Source organism: Metopolophium dirhodum, chromosome 1 (assembly GCF_019925205.1).
Source record: "Metopolophium dirhodum isolate CAU chromosome 1, ASM1992520v1, whole genome shotgun sequence".
Classification (NCBI taxonomy): Eukaryota; Metazoa; Arthropoda; class Insecta; order Hemiptera; family Aphididae; genus Metopolophium; species Metopolophium dirhodum.
Genome location: NC_083560.1, coordinates 95,620,889 through 95,640,071, shown reverse-complemented (window position 1 = coordinate 95,640,071; position 19,183 = coordinate 95,620,889). Strand labels below are relative to the sequence as shown.

The following is a 19,183-nucleotide window of genomic DNA, read 5'->3' as shown; positions in this document are numbered from 1 at the left end:
AAATAAATAAACTTAACTTACTTCTTAAAATGGAAAAAATAACACGTTATTTAGGAAAGAAATTTAGTAAGTTAACAGTTAAGTTAATGAAAAGCCAAAAGTAACTAGTTAAGTTAAGAAGTTAAAATAAAATTAACTTTTTAACTCGTTAATGCCCAGCCTTGTAAATTACTACAGTTAAACATATTGTTATATTAGGAATGTTACGTTTACATTATTAACTACAATTGGTGCATCAGAAGCAAAAATGTAATTATGGGGAGAGGTAAATTAATATTAAATACCAACTGGCAACATATAAAAGATTAATATTATTCATATCATATTTAGTCAAAGATTTGCTTACCTACTGTAGGCTGTTTTTTTATTGCAAAAAATATTAATTCATTTTAATTAAATTTCAATAAGAAAAAATTTTAATTTTAATAATTGTTCAATTATGATCAAATAAAAACAATAATAAACAGTTAATACAACCATAAAATTAATCAGTTATATAACCTATGTTCACTAAAAAATTATCAACATTGCAAAAAATAACCATACAATAATTCAAAAATAGAACATTTTTTTGATAAGGCACCGAACATTATAAAATAATGAGTATGGCTGTCTAATTTCTTTTACTAGGGTCTATAGATTATATTGTAAGAAATTAGATGTGGGATATAGTTGGCACATCACTGGCATCATACATTATAATTATAAAGTAATTTTTAAAAAATAGCATCATTGTAATTTATATTAAGTGAATGAAAAGTACATATTGCACAGCATTATGGTATTAGATAAAAAAAATAAAGTAAATACATTAAATCTCAGCCCAAACAATATCAAGAAACTAATCGTCAAAATGATTATATGATTGACACGGTTCATTATCCTTGTGTAGAATAATTTTAAATCCGTTTGGGCCAACGAATTTCTAGTATATGTATAGATGAGTAATAAAATCAATGAAAAAAATTAACAATTATAATTACTTAGTTTCACAGTAATTACTACTGTCCTGCAAAGCTTTCTGCTAAATTATCAAAACACATTTATAGAAAACTTTTTAAAATTTCATTGTTACAATATCCCATACACTAAAAATCACCTTAAGAATGTAAGACACTTTATTTAGTAACAAGTTTTGGTATCAGTTATTTGTACAAGCGGATCAAAAACATTGAGTACTCATTAAATCAAAACATAAATTTCTTAACTATTTTTTTTTTAGTACTTGACAAATTAATTTTGGGTTAAATCAATTTATTTTATAATTGTTTACTTTTAGTTTTTATTAATATAACTTTATTATTATACAATATAAATATTTATAATTTGTTTTCACTATACATAAATAATTTAAGTATATCCCTACAATTGTATTTTAAACAAATTTCACTTAGTATTATGAGGTATTAATATATTATAAACACAATATTATGTTTTATATAATTTAAAAATTTTACTTTTTATGAACTGCAAGATAGGGTTAAGCCGTTTAGAACACAATATTGAATCAAATGAGTAATATACTATTATTTGGTGGATTAGTTGTAAAAGGTAATACAGAACATTTACTCAAAATCGCTATTTTGCAATATCTATCTTTTTTTTGATTTATCATTCATTCTACTGTAGAAATATTAAGTTGTTGAACATTGTTATGCTTTGTGATAGTGTAACAAATCTGTGTATGTTCAAATAATGTTTTTTTTTGATATACCAACTTTTACATTTGACCGACTCATTAAAAAAATTAAGTAGACTAAATATAAACTCAAATTTTATTAACCACTGCAATTTAAATTAAACACAACTTACTTAATTTCTACAAAATAAAATAAAATAAAATAAAATTATAAATATTATAATTATAGGTATATTTCATAGTATTGTAACTAACAATAAACAAAACAATAAAATATCAAGTGTTAAAAAAATAATAATTAAAAATATTAAAAAGGAATGTAAAATTAATTTAAATTATTGTAATATTGTGTCATTTGTTGATAGTCATCAATTTATAATTATTTTACATATAGTAATATTCTTAAAAAAATATCTCTGAAAAGAAAATAATAATACATTTAAATATAGTATGTAATTAATATCATCATATAAAAGTGAGCATGGTAAATAATATCTATTGACAAAATATGCAAATACTGTCTGAAGTCCAATTTTAATTGAAAAAATGTAAAAGTAGAAAAATACGTTAACACGCAACAAATGTATGTTTTGACTATACATCAGTTGCCTGATGCATTTATTATATAAAAAACTGAAATTGTAATCTTATTTCTAAAAATATATAAAAATAAATAATATCGAAAAAAAATGAAGTATATTACGGTTAAAGTATGTAAATTAACTAAGTAAACAGTATATAAATATATCATAATATATGATGTGTAATAAAGCATTTTCTCAATGTAGAATATTCCAGTGTTAATTAATAATTTTAAAAGCTAATGAAATTAATTGAAATGAAAAACAATCCAAAAGACTTGATTGAAATGTTTAATGAACACTTAAAAAAATTAACTTAAACTTATGTTATGGCATGCAATTAAGCAATAAAATGCTATTAGATTTTATTGCTTAATTACTTATAATCTAATATGGTACATTTTTGACTAAATTCAATATTGTTTGGTAATTTTGATTATTTAAAATAATTTAGCATTGATGAAATACTAAACAATAAATCTAATAATAGGTCTAATTCATAGTTGTATCCTAACAAATAAAATATATCTATATGATCAAGAAGAAGTTAATAAAAACACTAGATTTAAAGTATATGGAGAAAGTAAAAGTCTTATAAACTATAGTAACTTAAAACATTAATCCTAAAAATAATCACAATATTGGTGACGTGACATTCCTTTTATAAATGCAAAAACATTTTAGTTTCTTTTTAAGATAATATAGCAACACTTTTACGAGCAACTGTATTACTGCTCACATTATCTAGACTAGACCACTTTTTAATACCATTTTTTAAAAATTCAGCTGTTATCTTATCTTCAAATACTCTAGACATTGCTTCTAGTTTTTTAGCTCGCTCTTTACTTAATGGTTCTGCCGGGAATGTCAATTCATTGTCTTCAGCCAATGAGCGTAGATCAAAGTAATATTTGGCATATACACTGGATGGGACATTAATATTAAATTGTAGCATCTCAAGGAATTGACGTTCTAATTCATTCCTAAAAAAAATTAACATTGATTAAAATACAATTATTACTTGTTAATATAAAATATTTTATCTCAGCAGCTACTACTTTATTTCAAGATCAAAACTATTATTTTTGATATTTTTATCACTATTTAGCAGTATGGTTATTATTAGCTAAACATTTTTTTTTCTTCAAATGGATTAAAATATAGTTAACTCTTACTCTGCTCCAGACGTACTATTATGTCCTAAATATTTGCCCCATTCACTGCTCTAGACATACTATTGCGTTCCTGTATTTTATAATAGTATCATTTGCCGGTAACCATACAACTTTAGGGAAATCCTAGCTCGGATTATTTTACACTTAAATAATTAGATCATAAAGACCTTTAAAAGTAAAAATACATTTTTATTTTATGTACCATACATAGATTGCTGAGTATAAATGTGGTAGCAGTGCAAAGTTAAATAAAACAATAACTGTTTATGTTTGGACCATAATACTTAATTATTAATAGAATTTGAGATTTAAATTATAAATATAGTAAATTAAGTTTAAACATATCATATAATATGGTTTATTACATTTCAGAATGTACATATTATTATGAATATTGTTTAATAATCACATTGGGGTTGTAGGAAATAATTTTATACTACACAGAAATATATCGTTAAACTTTGAATAACTCAAAAAATATATTAAGTTACTATGTATTTATGTATCAACAAAATTATGTATTTATATGTAATACATTTTCAAATATCAATAATAATTGTATGGTACGTTGAAAATCTAGATTAAGCAATGTGTATTTAGTAATGTATGGTTTGGTGTCACCCAGTGCCACAACTATCAGGTGTGCAAGGTGTGCATTGTACATCACCTCTAAACGGATATAGGCTCCCGCCTAGATTGAGGGAATCGGTGTAAATATTAATTCACAACTGTGACTGTAAAAATTTTAATTTAAGTACAATAAAGAAATTAAAAATGGTGGTTGATTATATTATTGAAATGTAATAGTGAAATAAATGAAAATTTTCAGTTGAAATTTTGAAAAATATTTTTTTTTCTTTGGAACGTGTTCATTTATAGATTATCAGCAATTATTTTTGATTACACACTGAAAAAAAGTAATGGGAATAATCGAGAGAAAATAAGTGAAATACTCCATTGTTTAAATTAATCGATTGTGTCGAATTATTGTAAAAGTAATGGAGTGATATCTTCGATCTCGGTATCAACAACAGAACAATCAAATGAAAAATTACTTGGCGTGTGATTCTTTCAAAATTAAATCTCGACTGATGTCTAGAACATAAAACAATTGAATGAAAATTAGTAATTTCTAGGTTATTTTAATATAATAAGATTAATAACCTATCCTATTCAATTACTTTTTTTGCACTTCTAGCTCTTACTTTTGAAATATTTGCAATCAAATATAAACATTCATTAAGTACACCAATATATAATTGGTATTTGATTTCTTGAAATGTAACAGTTTTAAGAAAGTTTTAACTTTTAATCATAATAGTACAGGAGAACTCTACACATAATAATGTGTCAATTAATACTATTTCTTTATATTATTTATACACACTATAACATGTATTAATAAACTATTAATTGATTACTCTATATAATATATAATATATGGGTACACGCGTTTAAATTAATAATAATATTATATACACATAGAAAAACGAATAATAATAAGTAAATTGGGGAAATTTAAAACTATTTTTATTTATTTCCTTAATTTGGTCTGATATGCACATGCCAGTTCTTAGTTGCTACATTATATCATTTTTGACTCTAACCATTATAATAATATATAACATACAATATGCCTACATTTTAATAACTTATATACAATTTGGACTAAATAATTTTTTTAAAATTCTAATTTAAATACTTTTCATTTTATTAAATACTGAGTTATATAATAAATTATAACAATGAGTTAAAGATGATAGTTAACTTAAAATATGTCCAGCCCAGTCTAAGAAACACAACTATAAAGATAAATAAATAATAATAATAACAAAAATATACATGTAATTGGTACATTTGGTAAGTTTGGTGTGTTTTGTTGATTAGTGATAGATGAATTGGGTGAACGATTTCACGTAGTCGTGCAAAATCTCATACCTACTATTAATACTAACCAAGAGATTTTTTTGAGTGAATATCTAGATAGTTGAAACCTCTCAATTATCAAAATCACTTGATTCTCCCCATCACTACTGAAAATATTGATAATGAATGACTTAACAACGAAGGTTTACAAATTACCAAGTTATTAATTTATTTGTTATAAACTTTTAAAAATGTTCTTTTGCTATAACTTTACAACTATTAACTTTTAGATATTATAATAAACAATTTATTTTTATTTTTCAGATAAATGAAATAATTCAATAAAATGAGTTTCATGACATTTTAAAACCCAAATATTTAATATTACATATTAGTATTATTTATACAATTTAACAATTTAATTTTTCTTATTAATTAACAATAGCATTATTAGTACAATAATTTGTGCATACTTTGGAGCAATATTAAAATTGTAGGTACACTTTTAGCGCGAGTGCTTTATCCAAAATATTAATTACATTTTCCCATTTTCAAACTATTATATTGGAAAAGTATATACTCAAAAATCTGTTCAAATAAAACAACAGGAACTCCATAACTCTATATGAAAAAAGTTGCGTCCATGCCATATTATTGCATCACACTTCACTTTATGATGTGAAAAAAATATTAGAATGCAGTCTGTATAACATTTTTAAACAGTTAAATGGAAAGATGAACTAGACACTACTTTCTATAGTATAAATGTTGACTATCATCTTTAATTTACAGTAGGTAAACAAATTTTTGAAAAAAGTATTTAGGCCCCAAATAAAGGGTTAACATACTAGTCCTGCAATGTGTAGTTGCAGCACTAATTCATTAAATGGTTTTCAAGTAGGTTAGTAAGTAGTAGTCTCACACAAGATAAAATCAGAACGTAACTAATAATGTTTAAAACTTATTTTTATATTTGGGTAGATCGTTACTTATTAGTAGACTGTAAATTGGCAAATTATCAAAAATCCAAAAATTCATAAAATAACAATAATGAAAATATATTTTTCTATCTTAATTAAATTAACTTTATCTCAACATTTAACTCACTATAAATAGTATAAATGCAAACAATGTTTAAATCTAAGCAATAACTATGTAATTGAATCAATTTAAATAATAAATAAAGAAGTAATGACTTGTGAATAATAAACATTACCATGTGTCAACTAGGGAATACTCAATTAGAATCTGGATCATATTTATATAGTACACATTTCAAATGTTTAACCCTCATGCATTGTGTGCTGTATGTACAACCTATATTATATTAAACATTAATACAGATTTTTGATACTATATTTAAATGAAAGTATTTTTTTCTTATATTGGCAGTATAATCAAAATTCTCCAAATAAAAGCCATTTTAAATTATATCATAAAAACATTTATTGAATTATTAAAATGTTGAAAATCTAACAAACAGAACTTCTATAGTTTGAATCATAATTAATGTTATATATAATAGGTAATTGTTGTAATTTTAATATCTAAATAAAATATTTGATTCTATAAGAATTGAGCACAGTTTACTTAAAGAATATACCTACCTAAAAACATAACAAATTTGAATAGGTTTATACATTTCAATTAATAAAAAAAACTTATTGAAGAATTTTAAATGGATCTTATTTAGTCTAATTTTATGATAGTCATAGTTATTAAAACAAGATGACTTGGACAAAATAGTGCTACTCAAATATTATATTAAAATAAGTGTTGATATTTAAAATAGTATAATTGCATTATGTATTAGCAACCAGAACAGATTAATAAATTGAAATGTGTATTTAGGCATTCTTGCAATTTGCCAAAAAGTCCTAATTTAATCTAACATACCTAATGTCGTGTTACCTAAATCAGTGAACACAAGGCGTGGTTATATGTATAATAATAAAAATAATAATAATAATATATATATATTTAGCAAACAAAACAAACAAAATAAAAGTTTAAAAACAGAACATTGATTACAGGTTTGCAAGCTCATCCAATAAGCATAGGTATGCTTGTAAGCGGATAAGCTATAATAAACAAATCATTATAAATCATTCAAATAAAAAAAAACTAATCAATTGTGAATTGACTAAGAAAAATTGAAAGTGTAATAAGGTGAGGGTGTTATATTATTGTTATAAGGTGAGTTGTGAGAAAATCCAGATAAATTGATTTATGTAAAGATACACAGCATCCTTCAATGTAACAATATATTATTTTTGTTCATTTCTTTGGCTTCACTATTACAATTAAAGGCAGGTTAGCCCTATAAAAATGTAATATGGTAAGTAGTTTAACTTAATATGTTAAATATATATTATAATACTCTAAGTATACTTGAAATAATACATTTTAGAACACAAAGTTAAAAATATTAACATAAATTGTACATACATATCTTCTACTGTTATATCTTTTAGAATTTGACAATAATCTACATTCCATACAGCTTGATCATCCCATACTTTTGAAGCCAACAAAATTGCCCCAAGAACAATTCTCTTCCAATTGGCAGGCGTTATATCAACTTCTGCATAAGTTAACAACCTGTAATTTTATTTTAAATTAATGAATAAAATAAAAATACCTCAATAATAAAAATAAAAACTTTACCTTTCTAAATAAACTAATGTTATAATAGCACATTCAGCAGTTAATTGTGCAGCGTTAAATAATGTTCGAACAAATTTATATATATGACGATGTTCTGGACTATGAACATCATAATTATCAGGTACTCTATCTCTCTAATAGTTCAATAATTCAAAATATTTAAATTAACATAGTTCAAAGTTATTAAAAAGTAACATAAAAGTTATTATAAGTTTACTACACTCATACTTACAGTTAAGGGGTGTAATTTTTCATCAAAAATTTCAATTTGTCTTTCAGAGGTTCTATTTTTTATATGATAGTAGATTGCAAGTGCTACACATTTTACTGTATTTTTTAGATTTGGTTGAGATACTGTACTATCATCTAAATATATAGTTGAACATGAACTACTTTTTTTTAGAGATCTAAAGTCTACAATCTGTAAAATTAAAAAAAAATACAAAATAGATTAAGTTATTATAATAACTACAAATAATATTTTTTAAAATATGGAACAAACACTGCAACTCATTAATTAATATATTAAGAAGTAATTATAAAATTAAATTTTTAATAGGTAAAAGTTATTTAACTTTACACATTAATAAAATTTAATATTTACAACAAATATTATGATAAGTATTTTATAGTCATTTAGATATTAATACAAAATAATGTAAGTAAACAAACCTGAGACTGACTTTGTTTTCTTGTTAAACCATCTGGAAAAAAGGTGTTTGTATTTTAATAAGTACCAATAAATAATATACTTATTTGAAAACAAAACGCACTCATTATTAAAGAGTAAAGTCATTAACATTTAAAATAGGTAATCAATTTAATGTTTATTATGAAATATATACTGTGAATTTACATTGCATTTATTATTTAAATGAGCAGATTGACTCACCACACCTTCTCTCTTTCATTCCTTTAAAAGTCCTTCCTCGCTTTACTCGTCAACACACCACTTTTAATTTACCTACCTTCTCCACTAATTATGTTTTAAATGAACCACTTCAGCGCTGTATGTTTATTGCCAATTCAGACCCCTCCTTTTCTATTACACAAACCTAATTAAGTATTTATGTATCATTAAATTTCACTGTTATATCCCACTATTGTAATTATTTGTATTAATATTAAATGTAAATTGGGCTCACACCCGTATTGTATGCTAAAATAAAATAAAAAAATTATGTTTTTAAAGGATTTAAGTATCTTTGTATAGAGGTTTTTGTTTATAACAAAGTAAATTGTCTACCATAAGGTCTTATTTGTTATCAAGATTTATCTGTAAATTAACAAGATTTATCTGTAATTTTCAGTTATTAATTCACTTTAACATCTTCAGTAATTAAATGATAAAAAAGGAAATTATTTTATAGGCTATACCTACTTATTAGGACTAAAATATTGCATTTGCTTGTTTTTTTTAATGTATTACTAGATAAACAATAAATATTTATGCAAATATTATACGCAAGTATAAGTTTGTTTAAAAAATGATAAGGTAAGTCCAAAACTTCAAACTCAAAACACAACAATGAATGTAAGTACTTTTCTTGTTCTTAAGAAACTAAAAAATGTATTTAAAAGTCAATTGTAGGCAGCTATTGGTAAAATAAAAAAAAGGGTAAACGCTACTTATAGGTCATTTAATATTTTAATATACCTACATTAAAAACAACATAATTAGGCTTTCATTGCAATTTGCAATAATATCTAAGTAAAATAAATTAAAAATAGACATAAGTGGCTTAGATAAAATCAAACTTACTTTCAACTTTTGATCTTTCTAAAAATATTGTTGCAACTTTTGGATGAACAGATGGGTCGGTGTTCCAGTCGTCATGTTCGCGTTCACTAATGTGTTGTAAGTTCCCAACACTCTCCTCACCCTCTTGCGTGAATTCATTAATAGCTCCGTTGGCATCCTTGCGCCTAGACAGGGGGCTGCTGTATGAGCAACAACTAGTCCAATTGCCCATGATTTGTAACAAGCAGATGCTTTCGTCAATAAACATGAAGGTTACACAAACACGTTTAAGTTGTATGTAATAATGTTGAACGTTATAGCATTTTAAAAAAAAAATTTTATACACGCATCACACATGTATAAAATGTATTTAATATAATATTATATGATTATTATCGTGGAAAGTTTACGATCTTGGCCAATAGTGTCACACTGCCACGGTGATTGTCGGCAGTCGCTAGGTATCGAAACTTTCTTGATTAACCGTCGTCTGTCGGACGGCAAAAGTTTGCGGCGACGTCGGCGTCAGCGATGAAGAGGGGACGGGGCTGCGGCGCTGGCGTGCGTATGAACAGAATGCAAGTATTATATTTTTATCAGGCGGCAGTGAATAATCAACATACACCCGCCGGTCACCGATGACGACATTTTGTCACTTGTCAGATAATAATAATAATCGTTGTTTATTCACCGGCTGACGGATTATAGTACTATAATAATCCTACGTTCCTTAAGCTGCGAAGACTGAGGGGCGTATAGATAAAAATAATATCATGTATCTATCTAACTCATTTATTTGCTCATCGCCACTCAATACTCAAACAATAACTTCCCAACAAATTAATGTTATCACTGACGCGTTTTGACTGATAACGTCAAACGCGTGATAGGGTGGGGATGGTCGGCGGAACTCTGAGATTAATATCAGTTATCACGTCCTCATCTTCCATACATTGCGTGTTTGAACCATGGTTGTGGTTTTATGTTAGATGGTGTTTTGTCGAGAGAGAGTCAGCACTCACCGATGGTTATCGATGACGGGGAACTTGGAGTTTGGACGCTTAGAAATAAGTGAGGTTAGGTGTGGCTGTTATTTGTTTGGCGATTTGACGGTTCACATTTTCACTCCCGCTTTCATTATTCATTATGATCTCTGGTCACGGATCATCTTGGTACAGTCCGCAACACACATGTCTCGGAATAAAATATAAATTACATTTCATTTCATATTAAGTGATTAGGCAAGCACTATATGGCTTAAGTGATTAGGTAAGTACTCTGAATAGTATGAAAGTAACAACTGCGACATCGAAGTCGTAATTCAAGATCGTGGGCAGTGTTGTGTCTGTCGTCTAGTGTTCTTCTTGTGGGTAAGTAAACAATTTTTGCACGTTTTACATGACGCTTAGGGCCGTTTTACATGGACGCGTATCTTCCGCGACGTACCGTACGCACCACTCCGACGATGTCGCGTTTTCCTTGCCGGTATGCCGCGTATGAACTTAGTAAATGTAAATTGAAAACGCGTGCGTACGATATCTCGAGTTTAATGTCGCGTTCATGTGAAACGGGCCTAAGGCCTCATTCATAGTCACGCGTAAGGGCCGTTCACCTAAACGAGTATCATACGCGCCACTTCGACGAAGTCGCATTTTCCTCGCCGGTATGGCGCGCATGAACTGTACCAATGTAAATAAAAACGCTCGCGTATGATATGCGTTCACGTGAAACGGCCCTTTAGGCCTCTTTCACAGCCGCGTGGATCGTCTGTCGCTCGTACAGTACGTGTGCTGACCAGTCATGACATGTTGTGGAATGGTTCAGAGCCCTGTGTGTCGCATTCGTTTTTCATTTTTCATTTCAATGTTGAATGACGTGTAGAAAACAAGGGAAGTGTAAAAAGAAAACTAGTCTTGTTTTATGTGCAGTGTACGCGTAATACGCGCATTTTCATCTACTTGCGTATCTCACGTGCGGGCCGTGAAAGAGGCCTTAGTAATCTCTGTACTTGTAATGTGTTATGTGCCAACCCATATTATTAATATACAATAACGACTCATGTTATGTATGTCTTGAACCTATAGGAAGATCAGATCATCAATACGATACAATCATACCATGTTGTTTATGTCATAGATTTACTATACATGACAGCAGCTTTGACTTAAGAGAACATCGCACCCGCGTCTTACACACGTCCAGCATAGCAAATTGTACACTCAGCCAATCACGTTTAGCTCCGTTAGCTTATAAATTAAGCTAATAAATTAGTATAAAATTTAAAAGTATGATTATTAACTAGGGCATTTCTTAGGTATTTTATTATACTTTAATTTAAAAACAAGTTTTGAGTAATTTACTATTATAATTTCCCATTACTCATTTCATAGGCTTTTTAAAATTAAGATATAATAAAAAGCCTATAAAACACCTTAGATAATAATCTTAGCTTTAAATTTTAAAAGAGGTCAATTCACTTTATTATTTAAACTAACGGATCTAAACGTGATTTGTTGAGCGGTAAAATTGTCTATGTAATGCACTTGTAAGATGGAGACAACAAATGTCTGCGTGGCATCCTCTTAAGGGCGTCGAAGCTGGTGTGTTTTTTGTACAAAAATATGTCTTACAGGATTTTTTTATTTAAATGAAGAACATTTTGCAGGTCTGATCCAAGCCCAATTTTAAAAGTTATAATATAATAAGTCTAATTATTTTAGAAGCTAAAATATGCATTTATTCTTTTTCAAAAGTATTTTTCTATCACTATTTAAAGTAAAATAAAAATTTGTCCTTTTGATCCGACTTAAAAAATGTTCTCTTTTAAATAAAAAAATTAATTACCTTACAAAATCGACTATTTTACAGGGCTTGATAGTTTTTCCTGTTAAATAATTTTTGTTGATATTATACACTGTATAAACTCTTTCCCCCTAAATAGGTATCAAGCTGAAGATTAGTAGAAAAGTATTATAGTTGAGGTAGCAACTAAAATATAAAATATGATTTTCAAATTTTATAGATTTTTGTAAAATTGTAAAAACCGGGCATCAACATCCTTAAATGCAATATTTTATTTTATACAATTAAACAGGTTTCCCCTTTAACATTAAAGTAACAATACTAAAATTTAAGTAACAATTAGTATAATAGTAGAACATTAAATAACTTATAAATATTACCTATATGAAATACAATAACAGAAGTAAAATATTAAAATTTAAATAGTATATTAAGTTATTACAGTTATAACAGTTTATTAAGTATATTTTAGCTTTAATTTTAAACAATACATCAAAACAAATCATCATCAAATGAGAGTGACACCATACATCTTAGAGACTCATTTTGTAAATGATTTATAAATTTATAAATTATTCCTAGTGTTGGCACTAGAAATATGGAAGGTTTTTTGAGAACGAGTTGCATACTAAGAGACTTTAAAATTTATTTGGGATAGCAAACATCAATTTGGTTAGTTATTCAACCACGAATAAATTTTATATTTAATACTCATTTTGATTCAGCAAGAGTAGGCAGGTCAAGTAGGTTAGTGATATTGGTATAGTGGTGAGCTAAATAGGGAATGCCTAACACAAAACAAGCAAATCTCAAAGAACTCTGTTGAACACGTTCCTGTTGATCAGAATCAGAAACCGTGTACAATATACATCTGAGTTATCTGTAGTACCTCTGAATGAGACTTATTTAAAACATTATCAGCTCAGTATAAAATGGTTGTTGTTCAGAGCAGACCTATATAATTTTTATTTTACTGGTCGAAACCTATCCACTACATGAGTGTCTTTGTTTAAAATATTTATAATACCTCTGGTAAAAATATAATATATTACATTTAATATTATAAATTATCCAAGTAATTAATATTAATATAAATTAAAAGTTAATAAATTCTGAATAAAAAGTACAAATGTACTTTTAATCAATAATTTAGTGATGGTTGACAATATTATCTACCACATGCCCAACTACTTATGTAAATAACAAACATTCAAATATTATTTTATTTTTTTATTATTATTGCTAAATTAATGTTAATAACATTTTAATTTAATTAATTTTAGAAACTTAGGCAGTTATGCATTAAATGTTTCATACTTGCATTTAGATTGCATATAACTAGTATTATTATTAAGATTTTTCATAAAAGAATTGAATTGCTTAATTTATTATTAATTTAGAATTAGTAGTTACAATTTTTATAGGTATGCATTTATATAAATAAAGTATGTAAATAGTTGCCAGACGCCAGTACATTATATTATGTTTATAATGTTAAAATGTTTAAATACTACAATAAAACAACATGAATCGTATAACACTAATCACTAGTTACTAGTGTTTAGAATAAAATAAAATTTAATAACAATTGATTTTATTTAGAATAATGCTTCTGTTTGATTACAGTACTCTGTAGACTCTGTACCTTACCCTACCTAACGTACCTTCTACATAGCAATGATATCTAGAATTTGTAGTTAGTAGAAATAGTAGAATTTGCAGGTAGTTAACTACTATTCAAATGATTATTATTATTTAAGTGCACAGAAGCTAGTTATTTACATTAATATTATTTTTAAATACTACTAACTTATTCCAAGTTTGTAATTTATGTTAATTTTCATATTTTTGTATAGGTATGAACTGATAGTACAAAAGTCTAAAATGTTCACGATTCCACCAATGTGAACCACTTTATAAAATACAGTCGAATGCCAATTATCCGGATAATGGAAATATAGAACATTAAAAGTTATATGTATAATATACGTTATAATGATTGATAAACTAATACAAAGGTTAATATACCGACTGGGCAACTGAAAAATACATACCGACGCTACAGTGATAGCTAATAATTAGTGTTCTACTTTAATAATTTATGGAATAATTTTTATGTAATAAAGATTATACATAAATATATACTGAAACTGCGGATATATATTATAATCTACAATTATGTTTACGTGGAATGACAAAATATGATTACAAGTTATTGAAAGACTTTTTGTTCGTTCGGATAATTTGTATTCTGCTGTACTTAAATGTATACATCAAACAAGAAAATTATATCCTACCTAAACACATATATGGATGAATCAACAAAATCAAGGCTAGATTATGATGGTAAATATTTTATAAGTTTCTTTATGGAGAGTACATGATTATCTTGTGACTTTCATATTTTATTTGTTGTCCCAATAGTAATAGACTACCTTTAAATGGATACTACAATGTTTGTACATTTTATCCCAAGATACGACACTTTTTTTTATCATAAAAACGTTTGTGCAATATTATTTCTAAGATCATAACACACTTAGGTATAGTTTATAATAAATATTTGTTATTTAATATATTTTTTTATTATTTACATTTTTTTAATGTAAGTTATGTATAAGTTAGATATAATATACTAAACTAGGAGAATCTTCTATTTAATTTTACATTTTAGATTTAAATAGAACATTTTTTTATGAATTATTTACTAAATAATTTGCCTATTTTCATGATTTCAATGAATTTAATCAAAAATTTAACTTCAGGCGCCCATAAAAATGAATTGTTGATTACGATCAACTTCCTTTTTAATTTCAATTAACAACAACTTATGAAAACCATTATATTAGATTTTTTAATTTTTATCTGAGGCAAAACAATATTTAAACAATAATTAAAAAAAATAATAACACTCAATTTCTTATGGCTTAATAGCTCAAAAAGAAGATTAATATTTCAAAAACTGTCTGGTGCATATAAATTGCTATATAAACATACTGTGAAAATGTCATGCATCTATGGTATTTTTTTTTACAATTTATAACAAAATCTATTTTCTTAAAATTAGTTTTGAGTAAAAAAAAAATCAGTTTTTTCTTAATTTAGGAATTTTTTACTTTACTTATTAATTTATCTTATAGGTACTTAGTACTGTAAAGTGTAAATACAATTTATATTAAAGGAAATAAAACTATACAGATTACTATAATAATTCTAATTCATTTTGTATCAAAATAATATTATAACAACAATAATTTTGTATTTTAAAATATTTAAATATAATCAGTTACTCCTTAAATGGACACTTTTATAATGTCAATGACTTGCATGATTCATTTTCTGAAGAAGAAATTTTATAGCCTACACTTAGTCTTTAATTAATTTTCTTTCAAACGTGTAGATGTAGTCATTTTTATATCATACTTACTATTTCCTTTAAATTACATATCTTATTGTTGCTTTCTGTAAAAACTAAAATGCCCAGCTGGGTAATAAATTAAATATTTAATTTAACCATTATACAATTATTATTTTAGGTACCAGGAAACACTTCAGAAAATGAAGATAAATTAAAAATTGAATGATGAATAATTGAAAATACTGTACAATTTTTTTTTATAAATGAAGAATTATGTGCCATCATTTGCATCCATGAAATTGCTTTAAGCCACAGATTGAAAACAAGGATACAAAAAGCAATATTCCCATAATGCATCAACTACAAGTTACAACTATACACAAGACAAGGAGATCGAAAAAAACAAGTTTGCTTTTACTGTCTTTTACTCTAATTCTCAATTACTCTTTCTAACTAATTTTTAAATGTCATCAATAATTAATCATATTATTCTAACCTAGCAGCAACTTAAATTTGACCCAGTACTAGTATTCAGTAGAAATAAAACATTTATATGGTTTTTCTCCGGTATTAATTTATGGATCTTAAGGTGAGTTTTGCTAGCTTATCAAATCTCATATTAGGGTTTATACCGGAGAAAAACAATAAAAATGAGTTTTTTATTAGAAATTGATTTCTCAGACATTAAAAATTAAACAGAAGTATATCTTAAGCTCTAAATTAATTGAATTAAAAAACAAAAAATCATTAGAAATATTGCTATTTATTATAAATAAAACATTTGTATGGTTTTTCCCCTATGTGAATCTGTGATTCTTATTAAGAACCAAGTTTTGCTACGATTTCAAAAATCAAAATTTAAAATAAGTATACTATTTTACCAAGAAGATCTTTCTTTATTTATTAAATATTAATATAGTAACAAAAGTTTTAGTAATATTAAAGAAAAAATAATAGACTTTGATATTGAAATAACTGAACCAGGTTTGCTTTTTAAATTGCATAGGAATGAAAATAGTAAAAATATGTTCTCCACTGACCAATTTCTATTGTTTTATAATATTTAAATCAACATTTAAGCATTCTAGAAGTCATTTTTATAGCCATAAAACCTATAAGAATTAAACCCAACCTATCAGAACTCATAGCACTTCACTTATTTCATCAAATAATGAAAACATTATAACAGTTTTCTCAAGCAACAAATTTAAGTCAACTTTAAATCATTTAACTTAAAATCATTTAAATGGCTTTTTCCCGTATAAGATTTTGATTCTTGATGTAAATTTTGCTATGATATCAAACTTTCATAAGAATATATACGGGAGAATAGCCATTTAAATGAAGTGTTAATTATAAATATTTATCATGATTAATCTCCTAAACCCAACCCAGTAGCATTCATAGTCCTCAACTAATTAATACAAAAAGCTGAAATACATTATAAATAATTTTCTCAAGCATCAACTTTTAAGTCAACATAATTATATTACTACCTGGGGTTACCCTGTAATCACTCGGGCTGTCATTCGATTAGCGTATGTTTTTTTTATTTGATTCGACAACAGTCTAACCAATATAACATGTTTAAGAGGGAATGATCCAAAAGATCGTTACATATATTGTGAAAATGGCAGAACTATGAACTTGCAATATCAACTGTGACTAAAACAGTGGTCCACTGACTATAATATATTTAATATATTCACATATCTTATAATCATGGTGGTCAATGCACCGTTATAATAATATGACCATTTTATGTAGTAGTTTGCATAAAATTGTTAATAGTATTAAACTTTTACTAAAATTGATCAATTAAAAACATAATTATAAGTCTGCCATAAGGAATTTCATTGTTTTTTGTTTATTCATAATCTAAATTCTAAAATGTATAAAATAAAACGATTTATGTTAAAAGGAAAAAACAAGGTCTAAAATTTAGGGGTTCATGACGTATCGAAAGTTATCTAGGTTGACCATAGTATCAAAAAAATTTGATACACAAAGACTATGATGTCTATATAATTACATTAGAATTTATATGGACAGACGTGTATAATATAAATATATTATGTAATGTTAGAAATAAATATTTTTCTCGACCATAAACTTAAATCCAACCCAAGAGTAGATCATTATGAATATTTTCCTTGACTATAAACTTAAGCCCAACACAGGAGTATTTATAGCCTTTAACGTACTAAACCCATTAGCTGAAAAGTAGTATAAATATTTTATGAAAAATACGTTTTTCTCAATCACAAACTATAAGTAAACATACTTCTATTTATTTTAAATAAAACATTTAGACGGCCTTTCTCCCATATGAACTTTATGTTCTAAGTGTCAATTTTGCTAGGATATCAAACTTTCATTAGAATTTATACGGAAATGTAGCCGTGTAGATGTATTGTTGGCAATAAATATTATTGTTGATTATAAACCTAAACCTAACCTCACTAATATTCATAGCCCTTAACTTATTTCATCTAAAAGCTAAAATATATTCTAATCAATTTTCCCTTGTATCAAAATTAAGTCAACATCCTACTATTTATTATAAATAATTCATTTATATGGCATTTCTCCAGTATGAAATCTAGATTCTAAATGTAAATTTTGCTAGGTTATCAAACTTTCATTAGAATTTATACTGGAGATATGCCATATGAATGAAATGTTAATAATAGGTATGTGTCTTGACCATATACTTAAATAAACCTAGCAGTATTCATAACCCTCAATATATTTCATTAAAAAGCTTAACAACAATCTACGCACATTTTTCAAGCATAAATCAGCCTTATGAATGAGTAGATCATTATGAATATTTTCCTTGACTATAAACTTAAGCCCAACACAGGAGTATTTATAGCCTTTAACGTACTAAACCCATTAGCTGAAAAGTATTATCAATATTTTACGATAAATACGTTTTACTCAATCACAAACTATAAGTAAACATACTTCTATTTATTTTAAATAAAACATTTAGACGGCCTCTCTCCCATATGAACTTTATGTTCTAAGTGTCAGTTTTGCTAGGATATCCAACTTCCAAAAGAATTTATATGGGAACATAGCCGTGTAGATGTATTGTTGGCAATAAATATTTTTGTTGACTATAAACTTAAACCCAATTTAGTGGTATTCATGGTCCAAAAATATTTCATCAAAATGCTAAAATCATTCCAAAAATGTTTCAATATTCATTTTTAAATGAACATATGCTATATATTATGAATAAAACATTTATACTGTTTCATTTCCGTATGAAATTTAGGTTCTATATGTAAATTTTGCTAGGGTATCAAACTTCCATTAGAATTTATACGGAAATGTAGCCGTGTA

General features: G+C 26.2%; 1 protein-coding gene and 1 long non-coding RNA gene across 2 annotated transcripts; one reads left to right on the top strand and one right to left on the bottom strand.

Annotated features, from left to right (window-relative positions):
- Positions 1-1,847: 1,847 nt before the first annotated feature.
- Positions 1,848-10,506, bottom strand: LOC132934537 (cyclin-Y). Its single transcript, XM_061000852.1, has 6 exons — positions 9,691-10,506; positions 8,601-8,632; positions 8,161-8,349; positions 7,929-8,062; positions 7,710-7,862; positions 1,848-3,203 (listed from the first exon to the last, which is right to left on the bottom strand). The coding sequence occupies exons 1-6, from the start codon at positions 9,935-9,937 to the stop codon at positions 2,912-2,914; spliced, it is 1,047 nt and encodes a 348-aa protein (XP_060856835.1). The 5' UTR covers positions 9,938-10,506; the 3' UTR covers positions 1,848-2,911.
- Positions 10,507-10,768: 262 nt separating this feature from the next.
- LOC132937076 (uncharacterized) lies at positions 10,769-19,177 on the top strand. The gene is made up of 3 exons (XR_009663597.1): positions 10,769-11,039; positions 14,328-14,817; positions 16,008-19,177. It is a non-coding gene; the product is annotated as an uncharacterized LOC132937076 (long non-coding RNA).
- Positions 19,178-19,183: the final 6 nt, after the last annotated feature.